The following is a 19,720-nucleotide window of genomic DNA, read 5'->3' as shown; positions in this document are numbered from 1 at the left end:
TTGCATTGCACTGGATTCTCTTCCTCACTGGGACACTGATGCGATGAATAAGTTAACTGCTACTGGGTATTTTGTTGTTGTTGGGTTTTTCCTGTGGGGAAGGGGAGAGTTTGTTTTTCTTTTTCTTTTATTTTTTTTTTTTCAAATTCTGGCATGAAAACTAAATGCATCTCAGTAGTTCAATCCCGTTCCTGTTAAAAAAATTACTTCAAATTGCTTTTCCCTGTCTTTAGGCCATGTCATGTTACTGTGGATTGTCAGTAGGGCTAACTTTAAAATATCCCATATTATCCCATCATGTGGGTATACTCTTAAATACGAGCTTTGGTATGTATGTGTTGTTTTTATATACCAGAAACATTTATCCCACATCAGTATTTCTAGCCTTGATCAACAACAAATTAGAAGTGTGATAAACTTGATGCCCATTAACAAACACAAATTCTAATGAACATAGATGGGACCAACACAACTAACTTCCCTGACACACCTTCGCAGAACAGACGTGTGGCATGACAGAAAATGTCAGCAAACAAAATGAGCCACACAGTGTAATGTAGGTACGGAAATTAACGGAGGACTAAGTGGCCTAAGTACTGAGAACGCTACCAATCGGCATTCCATCATTTCTATGTGAGATTAAATATTGTTTTCAATTATTGGAGGCCCGTGACAAAGAACATACCATGATAAAGAGGAAACATAACGTACCTATTCATCTCTTCAAGGCAGTCTGTTGCGAAGTAGAAGCTCTTTATTTTGGGGTGGCATGCTTTGAAGGCACTAGGAAAAAAGCACAAAGAATAAAAAATACCTTTTCTTTCAAACAGTTTATCTACAAATACGCAAGACTGACCGGCTCTATGATTCTTCAGCATATTACAGGTTTCGTAGGCATTTTGAATCTTCAGTCTGAATCTGGCTGGATAAACTTAGAGACGGATTCCTGCTGATCTGAGCACATCCACATTTGCAAACCTGACTGGCACTTTGTGAAAATTTCAGAAGCCCTTGAATGACTTAGAAATGTAAAACCTTTCAATGACCAGTGATGTTACACACACAAAAACTTCCTGGGTGAGTTTGAAAATCTTATTGAGTGTATTTTTAAGTAGATATTAGTTGTATTCCAAAGATCTCCAGAGGAATAAGAGTTTGGTCTCCCCACCTCTTCTCCAATATTTAGATGACTCTGGTTTGTGCCCTACTCAAAGAAATAGAGAGGGCTGCCAACTTATGCGTTATAACTGTCTCACAGCTTCATTGTAATTCTGATTCTGAAGAGGTACATGAGTTTATCCAAAATTTCATTTTACGTTAATAAACGAGAAGAGAAGGAACATAAAGATGAATAACCATCCGGTAATTGCATTCAACTGGAGATGACGTTAAAAATACAGCACTTTCAAATTCTTTCCTTAGTCATAAGACTGCAAGATCTCTAGAATAAGCTTAAATAAATTAATGTTTCCTAAATTTAATACAATATATTTTTTTAATCCCCACTTACCATTTTAATTCAATTTGAGTTTAAGAGAAGCATATGGAAAGTTCTTGGGAACGTGGCAGGTTTGCTTTGTTTGGAAGTAGGTAATAATAAAGAAGTTCCTTATATAGTCTTAACTCGAAGACATCACTTCTAATTCCAGCAATTGCTTTGTCAAGTTCCTCTAAACCCAAATATATCCCAGGTACTTTTCGTCTTAATCTCCTAATCTTTTCTGTATTTTTTCTGCCATCACTGAGAGTCATTAACAGCTAATGCTTTGCCACCTAGCAAATAACAAAGTTGCCAGTATTTAGCCTTAAACTTTGTATTTATTGTTACATTATAGTTCATGGTCAGTTTGAGGTGTCTCACTGATTTTTTTTGTTTTTTATTGCCCGGTCTGTTCTCACAGATAGCTTTTGATTCAAGAGGTCATAGTTGAGGGTTGGTTTTTTTTTTTTTCCCCCTTGTCAATTTTAAATTTATGCAAAGGTTAATTTATAGACTGAAGTTGTTTGAAAAGTGTAAGTAAAATCAGACATCACTGGAATAGTTCCAAAGGCATACCACAACAGATTTAACTTAATTTTAGAGGCCTGTACTGTTTTACTTGCGTACCTAGTACAATATTAGTCGCATGGTGTGCTCTAATCTTGGCTACACTGGCTGAGGTACTGAACAGTTGCATGACAAAAGGTAGCTCAAAGTCTGACACTGCTCTCTGCATTGCTGGTATCTTCCTCCTTCCTCAGATGTCAGTTCCTTCACCAGCCACTTGGTCAGTGTAATTCAATTCAATATTACTGGTTTCACGAGCCAAGGTCTGACTCTCCCTTTGGACTGGCTGTATACAGACATCGCTGCATTGCACCGTAGTCTGCTCAGGCTACATGTGTGAGATAATAACCAAGCTCAAAATCTTACAGCATGGATGATTATGGTTCACATAAAAATGTTTTTTAATACTGTTTTTATATGGTATAATCCCTAAGCTCTCCCTTGGTTGAGCAGTTATTTGAAAACCGCTAAGAACAATAATAATAATTTTTACTTTTTTTTTTTTTTGCGTGTGAATACAATTTAAAAGGAGTATTGCTGTCAAGGAAACCACAAACTCAGAGCATTAAGGACTATTATTTCAATTAGTTGGAAAATGTTAAAAAAACCCCACACTATAATTCATAACATTTATGTTGAAATACTGACATTTATATGGTAATTACCAGACGTAAGAATTAGATTAGGAATCATTACACATGGCATTATGAGAAACCTGTGATGCAACGTTTCTACTAATATTAGCTTAAATGTGAATGTTTTATTAGTTACTACGATTTATTGCAATTTTCAGAGACAAAAACGAAACCTGAAGAAGCTTCACTGGGGCACACTGATTTTCTTATATACATTATTAATACAAATGCGCACAGTAATGGGTTTTCCTAACAAAAGTTCTACAGAAGAATGAGGTAACAGCAGAGTTGTATTTCTGTGCACTTTCCTTTTTCACGGGATTAGAAGCATGTAAGGGGTAAATTTACCTTTGCATAGAGGGTTATCATGAAACATCTTAACTCCACAAAAGAGACTTGAGAGGTCTTTAAGTGTTGTTTTGGCATCTGGACACTGATAATTTCCACTGCAGATCCTCATCTCCTGAGCTACTTGTATTTTGCAAACGAAAACAGTGAGTACATGAGAAGTCCCGGAGGGGGAGGAAACTTTGCTGCTGCCCACTAGATGGCATACGCTTGCTAATTATATGCACCGAATTATAAGGTTTGAATGCAAGAGATTTTGATGATTATATAAATATCGTTTTAAGTACAATCAAATTTATTATACTATTTGGGCAAAAGAAATCATATGATTTTAGCATCAAATATTCTTATTGTTCTTAGCCTCCTACTTCCTAATGCAGAACTTTTTACCCCCCTTTTGCCAGATGATTAGCAGCAGCTCCAACTGCTCTAGCAAAACAGATGGTATCTGTCTGTGAATAAAAAAATGTGAAATAGGTTCGTATATGTCTTTCTGCACACGCAAGTATTATGTACGTGACACATTGTTAATTACACAGTAATTAACAAATACTATACCTCCTTACAGAAGTTCCTTACAGAACTTAATTTTTAAAACTCCTGCACTGTTCTACTATTTAAGCATGATATGCTGTTTCCACAGATACATTTTTTTGCTGCGAAGACAGCACTGTTTTCCATTGGTCTGAACTCCGTGCAACATCTCCACTTTCTTTCTGGTGTTCCATTTGCCCAACCATCTTCCAGGTCTGAGATGTAAGCATTGGCTCGAGGTGGAGAGGATTATGTGGTGGATCTAAAGATTCTAATCCTCTTGATTAATCCTGTTGGAATATCACATGATGGAGTTTCTGCTTGTAAATAGGATTATTTCCTTAGACAGGAAATTTACATACATAAAAGCATTAAAACGCCAATATTGGGGTTTCAGAGTCTTTTAAAAGTTAGAATATGTCTGTTAGTGTGATAAACAACTTAAATTTGGCTCCACTATGCTCTCGTAATGTGATACTATCTGTGATTATGTATTTGAGTATTACATTCTCACAGGAATCCTACCTCAGTTAAGGTGCAGAGCGGACTTGCTAGAGAGGTGAATCAAGATTATGCAACGGATGAGGCTGCTCGCTGAAGGACTCCTGTCGCAGTTGTTACGGGATTTCTGAATGTGTCATAAAATGCAGGGAGCAAGAATTTTTTCAAGGATAAATCAGCGACATGCTGCAGGTCTTCCTGCTTATGCAAAGGAGTTCCTATGTGCTAAGTCACAGCAAACACACTTAATAATTGGTTACTACCTGAATGTTCCTTAATATCTTTTTGTCTGATATTCTGATAATTTACTGAAATGGAGAGCACTTACAGCTGCAATAATATATTGTGCTATTATGTATTTACATACTCTGAAGAAAGGAGGTCTTTACTGTTATGAAATGGAGATCCCAATTCTGTGGAAACTTTCGATTTAAATGTTTCTGGGCTGCAAAATGTGACAATAAAACCATCTTCATCTCCCAGAAGTGTCCCAGGGATTATTATCAGGGAAGCATTTAGCTACACTAACATTAAGAACTGCAGAGAAGTCTCCAGGGAAATAATTCTAGATCTATAGACATATATGAATAATGCAGAAGAGCAATACCTATATTTTTACCTTTGGCTTGTTTTGGAGGGCCCAAAACCGGATGCAATAATCTAGGTGTGGTGCAATGAGTACCAAGTAAAGGGAATAATCACTTCCTTCCTCTGCTGGCTGCACTCTGGTTAGCACAGCCCAGGAAGCACTTAGCTTCTTTCCTGTGGGGGCCCGCGGGTGGCTTAAGTTTGGTTTGCTGTCTACCAAGACTGCCAAGTTCCTTTCAGAAGTAGTAATAAAAATACTGAAACTGTAGCAACCTTGAAGATATAACGTCATGTCTACCTACACTGTATCAGTGACATTTATATAGAATTCTGACTGCACAGTTTTGATGTGGGGTGCCAACAGGATGGCATACGCTCTCATAAATTTAAGACCTAAATTTGCATTAAATATGCAATAAAAATTTTCACTAGGTGGAGATTTTTGGAAGTTCAGGCAAAGCACTAGTTAACAATGATTAATTATATACGTAGTTCCATTAATCTTTAGTCTTGTGGATCAGCTTCATCATGGGGCATTATAATGATCAGTATCTCTGAAAATAACATGATATTCATGTCATGCCACATCACACAAACTTAAATAACTAAGATTTCTGATACAGTATGATAATTTTTAATCATGAAGATGCAGGTGTTGCCTAAAAGCAATGGAAAGTTTTTCAGCGTCATCGCAAGAAACCTCCTCTCACAGGGACAAGGTCATTCCACATCCAAATATAGCCTGGAGAGCTAAACCAGTGTGAGATAATGCCATGATTCGTATAATAATCAGGGTACCTTCATTAAATACATTAGTGAGTCAAATCATCAAACCATACAGAATAATGCATTCAATTATTATATATTCTTGTGAAAGCTTTCTTAAGGCTCTTTCATTCAGTGGATGTTATGGACATCAGTAACAGTCATTCTATAGAACAGCATTCTCCCTCCGATAGAACAGTGGAAAAGACAAGTCTATTAATTATCCTGGTAAGACTTCAAATTCTTTCGTTCAAAAAGCTTTGAACATTTCACATTGATGGCTCTGAAATTAACAGAAATTTGATGGGAAATCCAAGGCGAGTCCCAAAATGTTCTTAGATTTGCTTTTGAGAGAGCTGGAAGAAAACTAACATGGTGGTTTTAGCTGGACTTCTTTACGCACTAAAATGCTAAGTGTACTTTTGAAGCAATTTTAATTTAAAACCAAATGAACCTACAAAAAAGAAAAAACAGGAAAGAACTAGGTTTCTTTCCCTGTCCTTATAAACTGTCAAGGGAACTGCTTTACTAGCTTTTGCATTAAGGTTAAAATAGACTCAATCAGATAGAAGTGAGAAGAACACAATTAGATTTATATTTTCAGATTTTGAGCTTGCAATGAATTTCAGGTTACATTCCAGCACCTACTAACCCCCACCCTTAAATGAAAAAGATACCCTAAAGTGGAAAGAAACGAGAACTGATCCTGTAAAATCTTTCACTTGCTCTCTGAAAGGAGAGCATGAAGGAGGAAATCAAAGGGAAATCCAGCTCAGTGAACAAAGGGAATATTAACATCTTCATTATACTTTTACCCCTGGACCTACCTCTCTCTGAAAGGATTCAAAGCCCGAAGGTACTCAGTTTTCAGTAGCGTGCAAAGTTTTAGTTAATGGGACTTTCTCCTGTGCATATACCCTACAGAAATTGCTCTCTAAGAAGTGTTCTGAGGAAATGTGTTCTAATGCTTTGGGCAAAGTCCTGGAAGCTATTTCTAGCTGTGCACAATGACCTTCTGTTTGATCTTGGTTAATTCACTGAAATCTGTTAAGTGTTTTATGTCCTAACAAAAGGGTATTATTTTTCCTGTATTTTTTTTCAATATCATTATTAATATCTACTCATTCCTCAGAGGACTGTATAGTGCTCAGTTCATGTTTAACTTCTATAGTGATACCCTCAGCTGAAAGGAGTAATAGAAGTATAAATGCACCGTCGTCTAATTCTCAGACAGACAGTAATAATACCTCTAGACGAGAACAAGCAATTGAAGAGATTTGATTTTCTGGTGAGCTGTCTCTATGGTGATTCAGATCTTCAGTATTTTTAGTGTTCACGTGTTCGTAGTTGTAGGACTTGTATTCCTCAGACCAAAACTGCATTTAGTCATTGGAAAATCACAACAAAAATTCAGGATACTTAGTTATAACTAGGAAAGCTTTAGTAAGAGAATGTCTTTAATGCCATTCTATGTAGCTCCTCGTGGCAGCACATTTTAAAAATCCAGGCGCAGCGTACAGAAGACACATGCAAATAATTCAGGAGATACAGGTAAAGTGCTAGCCTCAACGCATTAGAATTGTTCTGTTAAACCTGCTGTTTGACAGAGATGAATTCCAATCCCAACACCGCTTGCAAACAATTTCCAGTGAGTGTCTGTTATTAAACATGCCTTAAGTGCAGCAAAGCTTAGCATATGCTTTTTACTGGGACCATACTGCAGCAGTGCCAGTAACGCACTGTTCGTTTTTCATGTGGAGCCTAACTATTTTAGCAGTTGAGAATAACACAATATTGGGTACATAAGCTTCCTCCATAAAGGAGAAAATGGAGATTATATTCACCATCCCTTGCTATGATATTTTTAATGGTATTTCCTGTGGTAATTGTTTCTTGCAAAACTTGATTCTTACCAAGATGCCCATACTGAACCAAGAAAGTTTTATCTCTTGGCTAACGTACTCATTGGTTTTTGCTTTCCTATTTAACTCAAGTTGTAACAGGGCTCTCTGGAAAGCTGACCAAAGAGTTATCCAATTCTTTGTAAGACAGTTTATGGCATTTATATTAAGTTGTATCTTTTATAATAAAGAGAAACACTAGAGCTTTAGCGGATCTATTATGTATTATTTACAGATTTCAAGGTTTTCTATGTAAATTCCTTCTCTGGGCTTTGCAAATTTCCAGTACTTTGTGTACTTCCAAATGCGATCCTTTAATTTATAAACATAATGGACATGTTACTTACTGTTTTCTTCTGCATTCAATTGCTCTATCTATCCTGAACTCAGGTAAACTAATGAATCCTTCTGCTTTTTCATCCTATCAAAAGAGAAGAGAAGGTGATGGTGAAGAAGAATGAACAGTTAAAGAAGAGAGAAGGGAGCTGTAGCCTTGTGGGTCTTGCACTAAGAACAACTACCCAATCACTGAAACACAGCACATATTTTCCCCAAAATGTTTTTACTTAAAAAAGAAAATTATTTACTTCATCATTCTGTGTTAATAACTTTTATGAAGTAACTAAACGGACAGTTTCTTAAAGGAACCACAGTCATCCAAACTCCCCTTTGCTGAAGATTACCGAAAACCTTTCAGCATCATACGCAGCACATAAAATAGCATCCAAGACATCAACAACTACAGCGAGGAATTCTCAGTTTCTTCATTGTACAGTCTACACTTTTAAAGCGTTTTGTGGATGTCTCCTTTAAAGTCATGATTGTGCAGACCATCTCCCCCTCTAATAACAGTTGAGAAGGTTCCTACGATGAGCTCACCAGTGATTAAATGGAAAAGTAATAACTAGGAAGTGTCTCTTTTCACTTTTTGCCTCTTTTGAATTAATTTACCGGGAAAAGCAAGGAGACGTATTAACGCAAGTCAGAGTTTTGAAAAGTATCAGCAAGTGTACTATGAATTATGGCTTGGCTGTAAACAACAGACTGAAAATCAGTGGGACACATAATGCCTACCACCTTGAACGTAACAATGTCAAACAAACAAAACGTGCAACACAAAACCTGAAGGCCTTTATCAGCCACAGGCTGAAACATTACTGTTGTGGGCTGACAAGGAAATAGTAAAACTGAGCATAATTATGCTAGTAAAATTGTCCTCTTGAAGAAAATGGAAAATATGTACTAAAATATCCATAATGAAAGCAGGCTGTACGCAGACAGTTTAGATCAGGCACTGCGGCTCAGTGCATACAAATGGAAGAAGAGCAGTCAAACAGTTTTTGGCTTCTCCCCTCCATTATTTTTTCCTACACATATGCAGATTGCTCAAGCGTAGGCCCAGTGGTTTTCAATAACATTTTGCCAAGAGCAGCGTTTTACACATGAGAAACTGCAAACTCCAGACTAATTTGGCAAAAAGCAAGAGGAACTTCTATATAAGAATAACTTCCAGATAAAGAGATTTGCAAATTCAGATTTTCACATCTGCTTCACATAATGCTTAACTGACATGAAAGGTTACACTGTATACGTCTCCCCACACAACTGAAACTAAGGAGAGCTGCCTGTGAACACGGTGTTAGTCCACATAAATATCATCTGTGGAAAAGTATTAACTACTGACGTATTCATTTCTTTAAGAGTGCCAGGAACGTCTGCTATTTTATTAAGCTTGGACATGGACTATGGAGACTTTAAAAAATAACTTCTCTTGAAATATTTCCAGCTAGAGCGACCCAGACCTGGCAATTAAAGTGGCAGTTCACCAACATATCCCTTCATGTAGTAAAAATAGCTTTTATTCAAAGCTTAAGGTTTAATTTTGGCTTTCTCCAAACACAGGGTATACTTACATTCTGGTTTGTGTACCAGTACAAGGCCGAATCCTTGAGAATAAACCAGTACTTTTTCCATTTCTGTGTGAAATAGCCTTTGGCATCTTTTTTCTTCCATAGCCAGCCTTCACAATCTCCGTGCCCCAAGTCTTTGCAGGAAATCCGTCTTCTGCTCCCACTTGTTAGAGAGCCCCCTGAGAATGCGACCTTAGCGTGAGACATCTCACTGAATAAAAGAGTGAAAGAACTACTTTCCTCAATATAAACACACTACTAATTTTTAATGATGATTCCATTCAAAATCCCCCCCAGTTTCAGGGAGAGGGGATTGAATGAACAATTTCCAGATTCGACAATGCTCTGCAATTTTGGGTTCAGCACGAATACAAAATAAAAAGGGCCTGTTTTATGTAATGGTTTATTTGATCTTTAGAGGGTTCATTCCTCTTAGGGCTGCATTTCTATGCCATTAAGATGGGCATCATCATTCCAAAGTAAAACTGTATTCATTTAGCCCTCAATCTGAAACTCAGGGTATGACATAACCTGTACACAGATGTAAATGCTACTGCTTCCCTATATCTCCTGTTAGTACTTTTAGTGATAGAAGGCCTGTCAATTCTGGGAATTTTTAAATTCAATTTTTATAGTCAATATTTATAGCCAATAAATAAAAGAGATCATCCACTTTTCTTCTATCCTGAATTTAATAACTGAACAACAATATTTTAACTTTACTGCATCCTCTTTAAAGGCACAGCACCAGGAGAAGTTTTTTTTTCTCATTGTTATTTCAATACATCCTAATTGAAAGGCTTAAAATTTTATGTGTGCCTTGTAAAATCAATAAGAACAGTTTTTTTCTTAATTATGGTATTTTTTTTTCCTGGAAAGGACTCTGTAGGAAATTTCCTTAAAATATTAGACATTTTTTCTGTGAAAATAAGTTTATATTGCTATAAGAATTATATTTGTACAGCTGTGAAGCAGTGAAGAAATTTAGATAACATCAAAACACCATCCTTTGATCTGCAACATTCCACAACCCTGTTCTTAATATTTTACTCTTTTAGGAATAAGATACTGTGCTGTGTCCTGGTCAGCTTTGGAAGTATTAAAAATGTATAGTACAATAAAAGGAAAATTTTCACAGAAAGGAGTCTAAGCCAATAAAGAGAGCTCGCTGGCCATATACTTTCATATGAATTTATTATGCTGTAACTATTTTTCAGATGTTCATTCTTTTAACAGTCTCAAACAGACCATGAATAGATAAAGAAACAGAGCAGAAGGAAATGGCAAATTATACAGATACTACCTTTCTTCTACTTAAGTCAGAGGAAATTTTACCACTGAACCTAGCAATATTGTACCTTATAACACATTTATTTGGTATTTCAATTTGGTATTTTACTTTGGCATTAACTATCAAATTTAGAAATATTTGAATTACATTGAACTTTGGCATTTGATCCAGATCACTTATTACCAGAGAAGTCACATTTTCTAGTTTAAAAATGTTAACTCAGATAAATTACCTTTTGACCATTTTCTGCTTTTTACCCTGAGGGAAGCGTAATGGAATGACTGTAAGGAAAAAAAAAAATTATGAAAAACTAGTGCAGGTTATAGTAGTAACAAGAAACAGCTGGCATTCGCTATCATCTCCATGGTTATCTTAGGGTTAGTTATCATAGGATCAGTTACCATAGGATCTCATTTTTTGTCATTTTTCTCTTACTACTCTTAAAAACACTGTAAAGAAAACAACACAGAGCTAAATCTGCCAATTAAAATCCCATTTTTTCAGTTATTAATTATCATTGCAATAAAATCATTAAGGATTCTTTGCACAAATGATTATGCAGTAGTTTGAAAACAAAGGATATGAACTTGTAAATGACCTAATAAAAATGAACGATACTTGAAGTTTGTTGCAAGTATGCGTTAGTTATACAAATATTCATCCAAAAGAAGTATCCATCACAAACACTATACAGTTAATGTGTAAAGTAATGTGTTCAATGACCTGTTGAAGTCACATTCTTTAATTTTTTCCAGTCATAGGAAACAATTAAGTTTGGCTGGTTGCTAGGCTGACAGAGGAACTCTGAGGAGAAAAAACTTTCTTTTGTGGCTGCACTATAAAATCATTACACATTCTTAAGAAAAACTGAAAAGCATCTCATTATTTAAACCCTTTAAAAGCAGGGATACTACTCAAAAGGCAGTAGGGATTTACCTCAAACGTGTGAATGCTAGGGGGAAAATTACAGGTCAACACAACAAAGTAGCTGCCCGATTGGTGCCTGGTGCTGCCATTACCAGTAGAAAACCGAGCAGGCATTGACAGGGTGATAAACCAGCAGGTCCAGGCAAAGGCTAGCATAGAAAGGGCCCTCTTTTTAGTTTTCTTAATTTTTCGTTTGTGACAGATAAGACTCAGCTCAGTAGAGGGCCTAGAAGAAGGGCGCCTCAGTCACTGAAGGGGATAACTCCGTGCTACTGCAACAAGTGGTATGACTGCAGGTGATTACCTTCTCCCAGAGACCAGCCGACTGCTTACCCTACCTGATGGCAGCTCCTCACCGTGTGGCCATAAAGCCAACACAGGCTACAAAAGTCCTTATTAACAACTGTCGTACAACATATGAAACAAGTGTTTAAATGTCACAATATTAAAATTTAAAATAACTGAGGATTATAATGAAAATTAAAAATTGTTTCAATTAATACTTATGGTAACAAAGGATTACAGCTTAAGCACTATAGAGAAGCAACAGCTGAAAACAGGACTCCAACTATGGGAAAGGCAAAGTTTTATGTTAAATAACAGTGGAGGAGGAGGGAGTTGTTTTGCACAGGCACAGACCTATTTGTAACCCTTCTGCAATTTAGCCCATTCACAGTGTTGAACAGCATGAACGTTTTCCAGTAACTTGCAGAAATCAGCAGTTCTTGACTCCTGAGAGCACTGGCTCAGAGAACACCAGCTTTCTGCGTTCCGTTTATCTCCAACTGTTCTCCCAGTCAGTCACAGTATGTGAATGCTTCACAAAAATATTGTAATTCTGACAGGTGACAAGCTCTGTAAGTGTACATGCATTGTATCACCGTAAGACAGTACATGCTCGCCATTTACTGGATAGCTACAAATTTATCTCTTTGTTTGGAGCACTAGAGAAGACAAAGATTAAAGCTTGCTCCTGTGCTACAGGAAACATAGTAAAACAGTCAGAAAATGAAAAACCAAAAGTGAGCCTGTGACAAAGCATTCAAGGTGCACAGCAACATCGGGGGCATTTAAACTGATGTATTGCAAGCCACAGCAGCTGTACTGGTCAGTCGTGTGTGCCAACTGGAGTTCTGTGGTGACTGTGGCTGAAACAATCTGTTCAATGTTCCTCTTTCTATATAAAAATGCATTAGGAGAGAGCAGGTTTCTGAAAAAGATATCAGCAAATTTATCCACAATTTAGGCTAAAAATAGAGTGATGAAATAAACCCCTATAATTAAACTACAGTTTTCATTTGTGATTACATATGAAGAACTGTAAGAAAATGGAAAAACTGGAGGATATACGCCTTAGGATACTCACTGGAAACTGGTATGCGTCATTCAATAGAAAAGTTTTAAAAATAATGAAAATAAAAGCACAACAAATCAAGGAGAGCAGAAAATATTAGCTCTTCTAAAAACAAAACTTAATTAGTCTTACTATGTTTAATATTGGCTTGCTAACCAGACTGTTTATGCACACACAATGCATTCAAAGCAAGAAAACTAGAGAAAGTGAAAGGTTTGTGATACCTTGGGAATCAGTACTTAATTAGCACTGCTAACTTACAAAATCGAGGCTTCATATTCTGAGAGATAAATGAACCACTATATAATTCACTTTGTGGTAAATACTAAGAAAACAGAACTTGCAACTTCAAAATGACTCAGAGTTGCTACGGGAAACTGACAGATGATGTGAGTACATATTGTGGTTGTCAGCATTTAAGTTCTCATCTCAAAACCACAAAGTAGAATGTTAAACAAAATGCACGCTCTCCCACCCCACCCCACCAAGAAGCACACCATGGAAAAAAAGAAAAAAAGGGATCGAATTGAATCTGTGCTGCATGCAGCTAAATCAATGAGACCTCGGAATAATCACAGTGTAGCAGTAGGAGCGCTATCACAGCATCACCAAATGAGAAGTTATGCCATGTTTTACAAAGGCCCTGGAGACTAGAGATCCGGTTACCTGTCAGGGTGAAGTGAGCCACACCTATCAATGCACACCTGGTTGCGTGTATCTTTGCTATTTTGAGAGTTTGGAGTTTTTAAGGAAAACCATTAACAAATTCCAACAACAGCCATGGGTGCATTCACTAGCAAAGAACACAAATCATAGGGCACAGAGTGCTGATTTCCTCAGACCATGTGTGTTAGATTATTTGTGGTACTAGGATGCCTGGGAACAGCCACAGGCCGGAGCGTTTTCCAGTGGAGGCACCAGGTGAGATAGGGATTGGCAGAGAGGCCCCGTATCAATAAACACAACTGCAGGTTTTCACAGACCGCAGAAAACCTAGTCATATATCTTCCCCTATTGTCGCTGGTCTTTAGCCTCACGTTGTAAATCTTTGGGAGGTAGAATGACATCTGGCAACTTTCAAAAGTTATTTAGCACCTGTTTAGTGAAAAAAGTGCTAAGTCGGAATGAAGAACTAGGCATTTGATAAATGAAGGTCTTGCTGTTTGTCCTTTGTATGAAATATTTTTCAAAATACTAAAAAATAAAAAATGATGCCTAGATATTTTCCATTGAAGACCTTCAAAGCTGGTACCACAAAAATCTATGAAAACCTTAATCCCATATCTCCTTATCGTAGTATTCATCTTATTTAAATATGTTAAGAGGTTTTAAAATTTTCTTTTCCTCCAGGGCAACCTTCCCTCCAGAGGTCCCTTCCAACCTAGATATTTTCTATGCTTTTCTATATTTTCTCCCAAAACTAGCCCATATCTTAGAAAATGTACTAAGGTTCCTGCTAAACTTAACCAAAAGTACTGCATATATGCTGACCTGCTGTGGTTGCGGTAGCTGCTTTTCTGAATGTGGAAATTATTCCTAGCTTTTTATTTTCAGATGTTTCATAATACAGACAAATCTCAAGGTTTGTGATATCTTTTAAAAATATGACAGTGAACTGCTGGGGTGTTTGTTTTTTAAGTAAATTTATAAATCTTTACCTTCCTCATGGATGTGCTTCCTTGACGGTCAATGGCAGAACTAGCATATCTAGGACAGAGAGGAAGAAAGATGTTAAATAACTACAGGAAAAAATACTCTGAATAAGTAGTGCATATACACACACACACACACTCTGTGCCTTTCCAAATGTACATTTACAGGTGTAATTTTGTTTCAAAGTTATTTAAAATGTAGTTCTGAAACCAGGAGGCCCTTTGGAAATTGAACCATGTTTTCAATGAACAGTGCGAATGCTGTTAAGAAAAACAAACCCATTCTTAATATTCCGACTTAAAAACACAGAAATCATCTGAGAATATCTGGTTCCAATTCAACCACTGGCCTAAGAAATGCTCAGCCCTGATTCAAAAGCAACCAACACAATTCCTCCCTCCTAGGGACTAGAGCCTTAGGACATACAAATCATTGGGTCTTTGTTGCAGGGCTAACTCTTATCTGCGCATTTCTTCCAGCATCAACAACACTTAGCACAGGAATCACAGATTCCCAGTGTCCAGACTAAAACAGGAAAGAAGCATTTTAAGCAGGAAAAAGGTAGAAATACAAATAAATAATTCAGAAATTTTGTTGTAAGAGTAATTTGTATTTTAAAATGTAACAGCTTACAGATCTGTATTTGAACATATGTATTTGTACTGTATAGATGTATATATTGTATATATGTATTTGATACTTTATTTTGACCTTTAGGAAAGACTCATACATGTTCCATATTCTGCCAAGTTGGTTCCTTCCCATGTCATTACAGAATCAAATCCAGGATACCCCAAATTGCTTAGTTTGTGCCTTCCTTTGAGTTACTTTTTGGGTATCCTAATGTTAGCATGTGTATAAACACCCAGACGTGAACAAGTATGTAACTCTCAGGCCAAATTTGACATGACTGTCAGATATGTTTGCCAGGTACAAAATCTAATATCTTCTTTTATTCTGTTCTTTCCCCACTACCTCCTCTTTCCTATTCTGGAAGCACCTAAAACCAGGAAATTCATGAAGATCGCAGCTATTTAGCGGTTAACTAGAAAATTTAGATCATGAGAAAAACAGTAATATTATTATGACACCGATACCCTAACAGGGTCTTCTGGGCCGGCAATCAAGGAACACAACAGTGACATTTGCTATTGGAAGGAAGTGCAGTGACAATTTTCCATGGACCGGGGAACAATCCTGACGTAAAGAACAGAAACTCTTAGCAACAAAATGAATGAAGTAAACTTTCCCAAACTAACTTTGATGTAGGCTCCAACTGTGGCTACGGTTCAGCCATTATGCTTTTTAACATCAACATCCCTGATCCGAGAAACCAGCATACTGCTCAATTTGCAGACGGGCTATTGCAGAGAGCTGTTTGAAGCTCTACATCCCTGGGGAAGGTCCAGGCAAAGTTTTACTTCTTTGAGGATATGTGATTAGTGTCAGGACACAATGGTACTGCAAAACATTTTGGGTTAGAAAGGGAAAAGCCAGAGAGAGCCCCTGTTCAGCAGGCCTGTTTGTAATCTTTTCTCTTATTAAGGGGACATTTTCTGCACACCTTTCTTATATGAATACTGTGCATACCTTAATATGTCTCTACATAGTGAGTAGCAGTCGTATTCCTAAATCCTTTTGAAACACTACGGTGGCGAAGGCTGTTAGGTAAGTACAGTCATAGCAGTGGTCCTCCAAAATTTTTAATAGTGTACAGTTCTGATCACTTAGTGTCAAAGGGGACAGAGGGAAACTGGAAAGAAACTCCTCCATCTGCCTCTCAAGGCAACTGGGGGCAATGCTGTGGAGGTTTATGTACTTGGGAGTGTTCTGAAGAGAGTAATAGGGAATAAATACTCAATGCCTCCTTGAATAAAGGGGCTACATAAATTATATAAAATTAGCAATTGGCTTCTTTTGTTTTCAACCTTCATTCATTAACACACACAATAAAAATGTTGGGTGTTAACAGCATCCTGCAGCAAAGAGTTCCATAACATTAAGGTAAAGCATGCCATGGATACCAAAAATTTACACACACTTTAAAATGCAAACATACTATCATCTGTGCTTTCCCCTGGAGTTCTCCAAAGGCAGGGAAGCATCACCAGAGGTCTTTCCTAATACAAAGACGACTGGCCGTCGATGGAAACAGGACACTGAATCGGGGTCAGCTTTGTCTGACCTAGCACAGAAATTCTTAGACGTACAATTTCCCCTCAGGTTTCAAAAATTAAGAAAAAAAGAGAAGTGGGAAAGCCTTAAAAATGTGAATGTTTTTGCCTATGTCATATAAACAGAAAAGGAGTGCAAGAATAGGAAAGAAATTGAAGGGCAAAACTAAAATGAAATAAAAGGATTGTGCACATATTTAACATATTCCCAGATTCTGTTGGTCATAATAATAATAATACTGTCATACTGTCATGAGGCAGCAAGACAGGAAGTGGCATTTCCTCATTTGATGATTTCCATTGTCATGGGAAATCAAATATACCAGTAGAAACAACTACTGCATTGTCAGTTAAAAGCATCCATCGGTCCTGAGTCAAAGGAAATTCCCAGGCTGCAGTGAAAAGTTGGGATGCATAACATTAAAATTACAATCATAAAAGTTAATAGGCAAGACTTAGAAGTTCTGAGCTGTCTTGTAGATTACAAGGATCTAAAGAAACAACTGAAAAACAATGAAGTTCAACTTACAACATTTGGTAAAGGAATGGGCAGACTCCCAAAGCGCTGCAAGGCAGATTTTGTCATTAATGCTCCATTTCTGTCTGCCCATGAGAATGCCATAAATGCACTTCAATCCTTCTGGGCATTTCCCCCTGATTTCTGGTCTGTTTCTTTAATCACGGCTTTGACCCATCTGGAAAGTGTCTGTTTCAATGCTTCCATTCTTTCTCTCGGCCAATATACAATATGAATAATACATCTGCGTTTTTATCTGGAAAGCCCTTAGTCAAGTTTTATTTGCTTCCATGCAAACACAATAATGCGTCTCCTTATTGTAATCACAGGCTCTTACCAGCAAAAAATGCTGTGAAGTTATAGAAGCAGTCTGCAATCGGGCTTTGGAAAGCCGTTCAAAAGTTGGCATCTTATGAAAGGTCAGGAATAGGCATTCTAATGTACGCTGTGCTTAATTTTTGTTTTATTTGGGAAGGGTTTTCAACAGTCTGCAGGAATTTGTTTTTTAAAAGATTTTATGTCTATCAAGTACTCCTCCCCAAACCTAGTTCTTCCTTAAATATTCAGATCTACAAATCACAGAAGAAATGCAGACCTTTTCTTCTCCTTAGCAAGTAAATTATCCATGTGAAAGTGACAGAACCAATTAATTTAGACACAGAGGAACCCTAGTGTGTTGTCTAGTCTGGTTTAAATATTCTGTATCATATTTGGTTGAGTTACTCCTCACCTTTCTTTTTAGGAAAACAGTTGTTACAGAGGTGAAAGGGAAAAGAATGAAGGGGGGAGTTGGGGGAAGGCATGTGCAGTGATACGGTTATAACGGACTGGACTGATATTTCTCAAATCAATTAAAACAGATGATCTTCTACTAAATGCTTGTTTTCTTGTTCATGCATAATACTGTTTGTGAAACAAACTGCAGAAGCTAGAAAAAAGAGGACCAGTCACTTATGAGTAACTTATACCAATTAAAAAAGACAATAACAAATCAAATAATTATTTCAGGATGTTTGCAGAAATATTCATTGCATAATATGGCATTAAAAAGGCAAAATACTAAGCAAATAACTGCAAAACTTAAAATGAAATTTAGTTTTATAATAAAGCTCATTCTAAAATACTTATTCTGTCATACAATTTTCCTGTAACGGATTTCTGAGGAATTCCTATTTGACAGAAATATAAAGGACTTTAGCAATTGTCTATTCTGAGTTTTGATATGCTCTGCCTAGCTGTGTGTCAAATATTGGAATTTCTATGGACTAAATGTTGCCTCCACCTTACCTAGTCTTCAGAATTTTCACTAAATTACATGTACGCAAATTGAAACAAATATAAAAAGGGAAGAAGAATTTGAGAAATGCAGGTACTAAGAAGCAAGCACAGATCAGGGTAAAACACAATCTCTGATCTCAGTCCTAGATGCCTACCGACTCAGTATTCAGTCAGAAAGGTGATGCTGAGCACAGAGCTAGAGTAGAAAGGTTGACAAGAATGAGCTAAAAAAAGAGATGGAAATGACTTTGACCTAGGTGGAAGCAAATCACTGAGAACTTAAAGGACTCAGGTAGGTGTGGCAACTTCCAACTCTCATCTCAAAGGACATGCAAATGAAGTGCAAGCCTGGTGGTAAGATTTGTAATCAGAACTTCAAAGGAGGAACAATGTTGTATGATTAGAAAATAGCAATAATGAATCTCTAGAAAACAAATTAGAATGGAAAAACCTAGAATTATGGTGGATAGCAGAAGTACCATATTCCAGTCTAATGTATTTGAAAAAAGCTATAAGAATCATGATTTGCATGTGCTTTTGCTACCAGAGCAGTTATATTGATTTAAGAGCATCGTCATCAGAATTCTGAGGATCCTGCACTTTCTGTTCACACAAAAATTCCCCTTACAGTGAACAGAAATGTCCTGCCATTTCTTTGCAAAACAAGCATCACTAAAAAAGTGCAACTATGAACACTGCCTCCATGGTGACGCTCATTCCTCTTTTCCTTCTGAGGAACATGTTTCATTTTCTACCATAGAAAGATAACAGGACATCTTTTATTGTCCCATAAACTCTAACAAAGAATCGTGTTGTAGCTTGGAAAATTTATAGAGTGTCTACTGAAAACAAGAACTCATGTTAACCAGCTGCATACAAATTAAGCATCCCTTGATGACATAAGCAACGTGATCAGATGTGTTCTGAGGGAAGATTAAAAATAAAGTGGCTCTTACATTATCAAAGCTCTTAATTATAACATCCCAATTCTCTTTCTATTACCTTCAAGGTCACTAAATGAAAGTTAGAACTGTATCAGAACAAACTGATATCTCTGATATATCTTATTAGATTGCTATCACTTTGGCTTCTCCCCAGGTGACAGGACACAGATACTAAATCCCACTGAACGAATACAGTCTAGAAACAAGAATAATTACTTTGTTCCTTAACCTTTCAACTCATCTTTGGTATCTGTAACAGTTACAATCTATACTGTTGACTATTTTTAAAGATCCTTCTCTGGCAATAATGGATAGGATTGTAAACTGGAAATAATATGAAATTATTCTAGTTA

General features: G+C 36.8%; 1 protein-coding gene across 4 annotated transcripts in view; it reads right to left on the bottom strand.

Moving 5' to 3' along the window:
* The window catches only part of LOC104049411 (connector enhancer of kinase suppressor of ras 2), a 211,052-nt gene that overhangs the window by 15,742 nt on the left and 175,590 nt on the right, over positions 1–19,720 (bottom strand). For all 4 annotated transcript variants that reach the window (XM_064462860.1, XM_064462859.1, XM_064462862.1 and 1 more), the window contains 4 exons: positions 10,740–10,801; positions 9,233–9,392; positions 7,667–7,740; positions 712–783 (listed from right to left, as the gene is read on the bottom strand). In XM_064462860.1, the coding sequence (XP_064318930.1) occupies positions 712–783; positions 7,667–7,740; positions 9,233–9,392; positions 10,740–10,801 (368 nt within the window). The remainder of the gene's footprint in view (positions 1–711; positions 784–7,666; positions 7,741–9,232; positions 9,393–10,739; positions 10,802–19,720) is intronic.

The sequence above is a fragment of the Phalacrocorax carbo genome, chromosome 11, assembly GCF_963921805.1.
Source record: "Phalacrocorax carbo chromosome 11, bPhaCar2.1, whole genome shotgun sequence".
NCBI lineage: Eukaryota > Metazoa > Chordata > Aves > Suliformes > Phalacrocoracidae > Phalacrocorax > Phalacrocorax carbo.
This window is presented reverse-complemented; position numbering and strand designations above follow the sequence as displayed.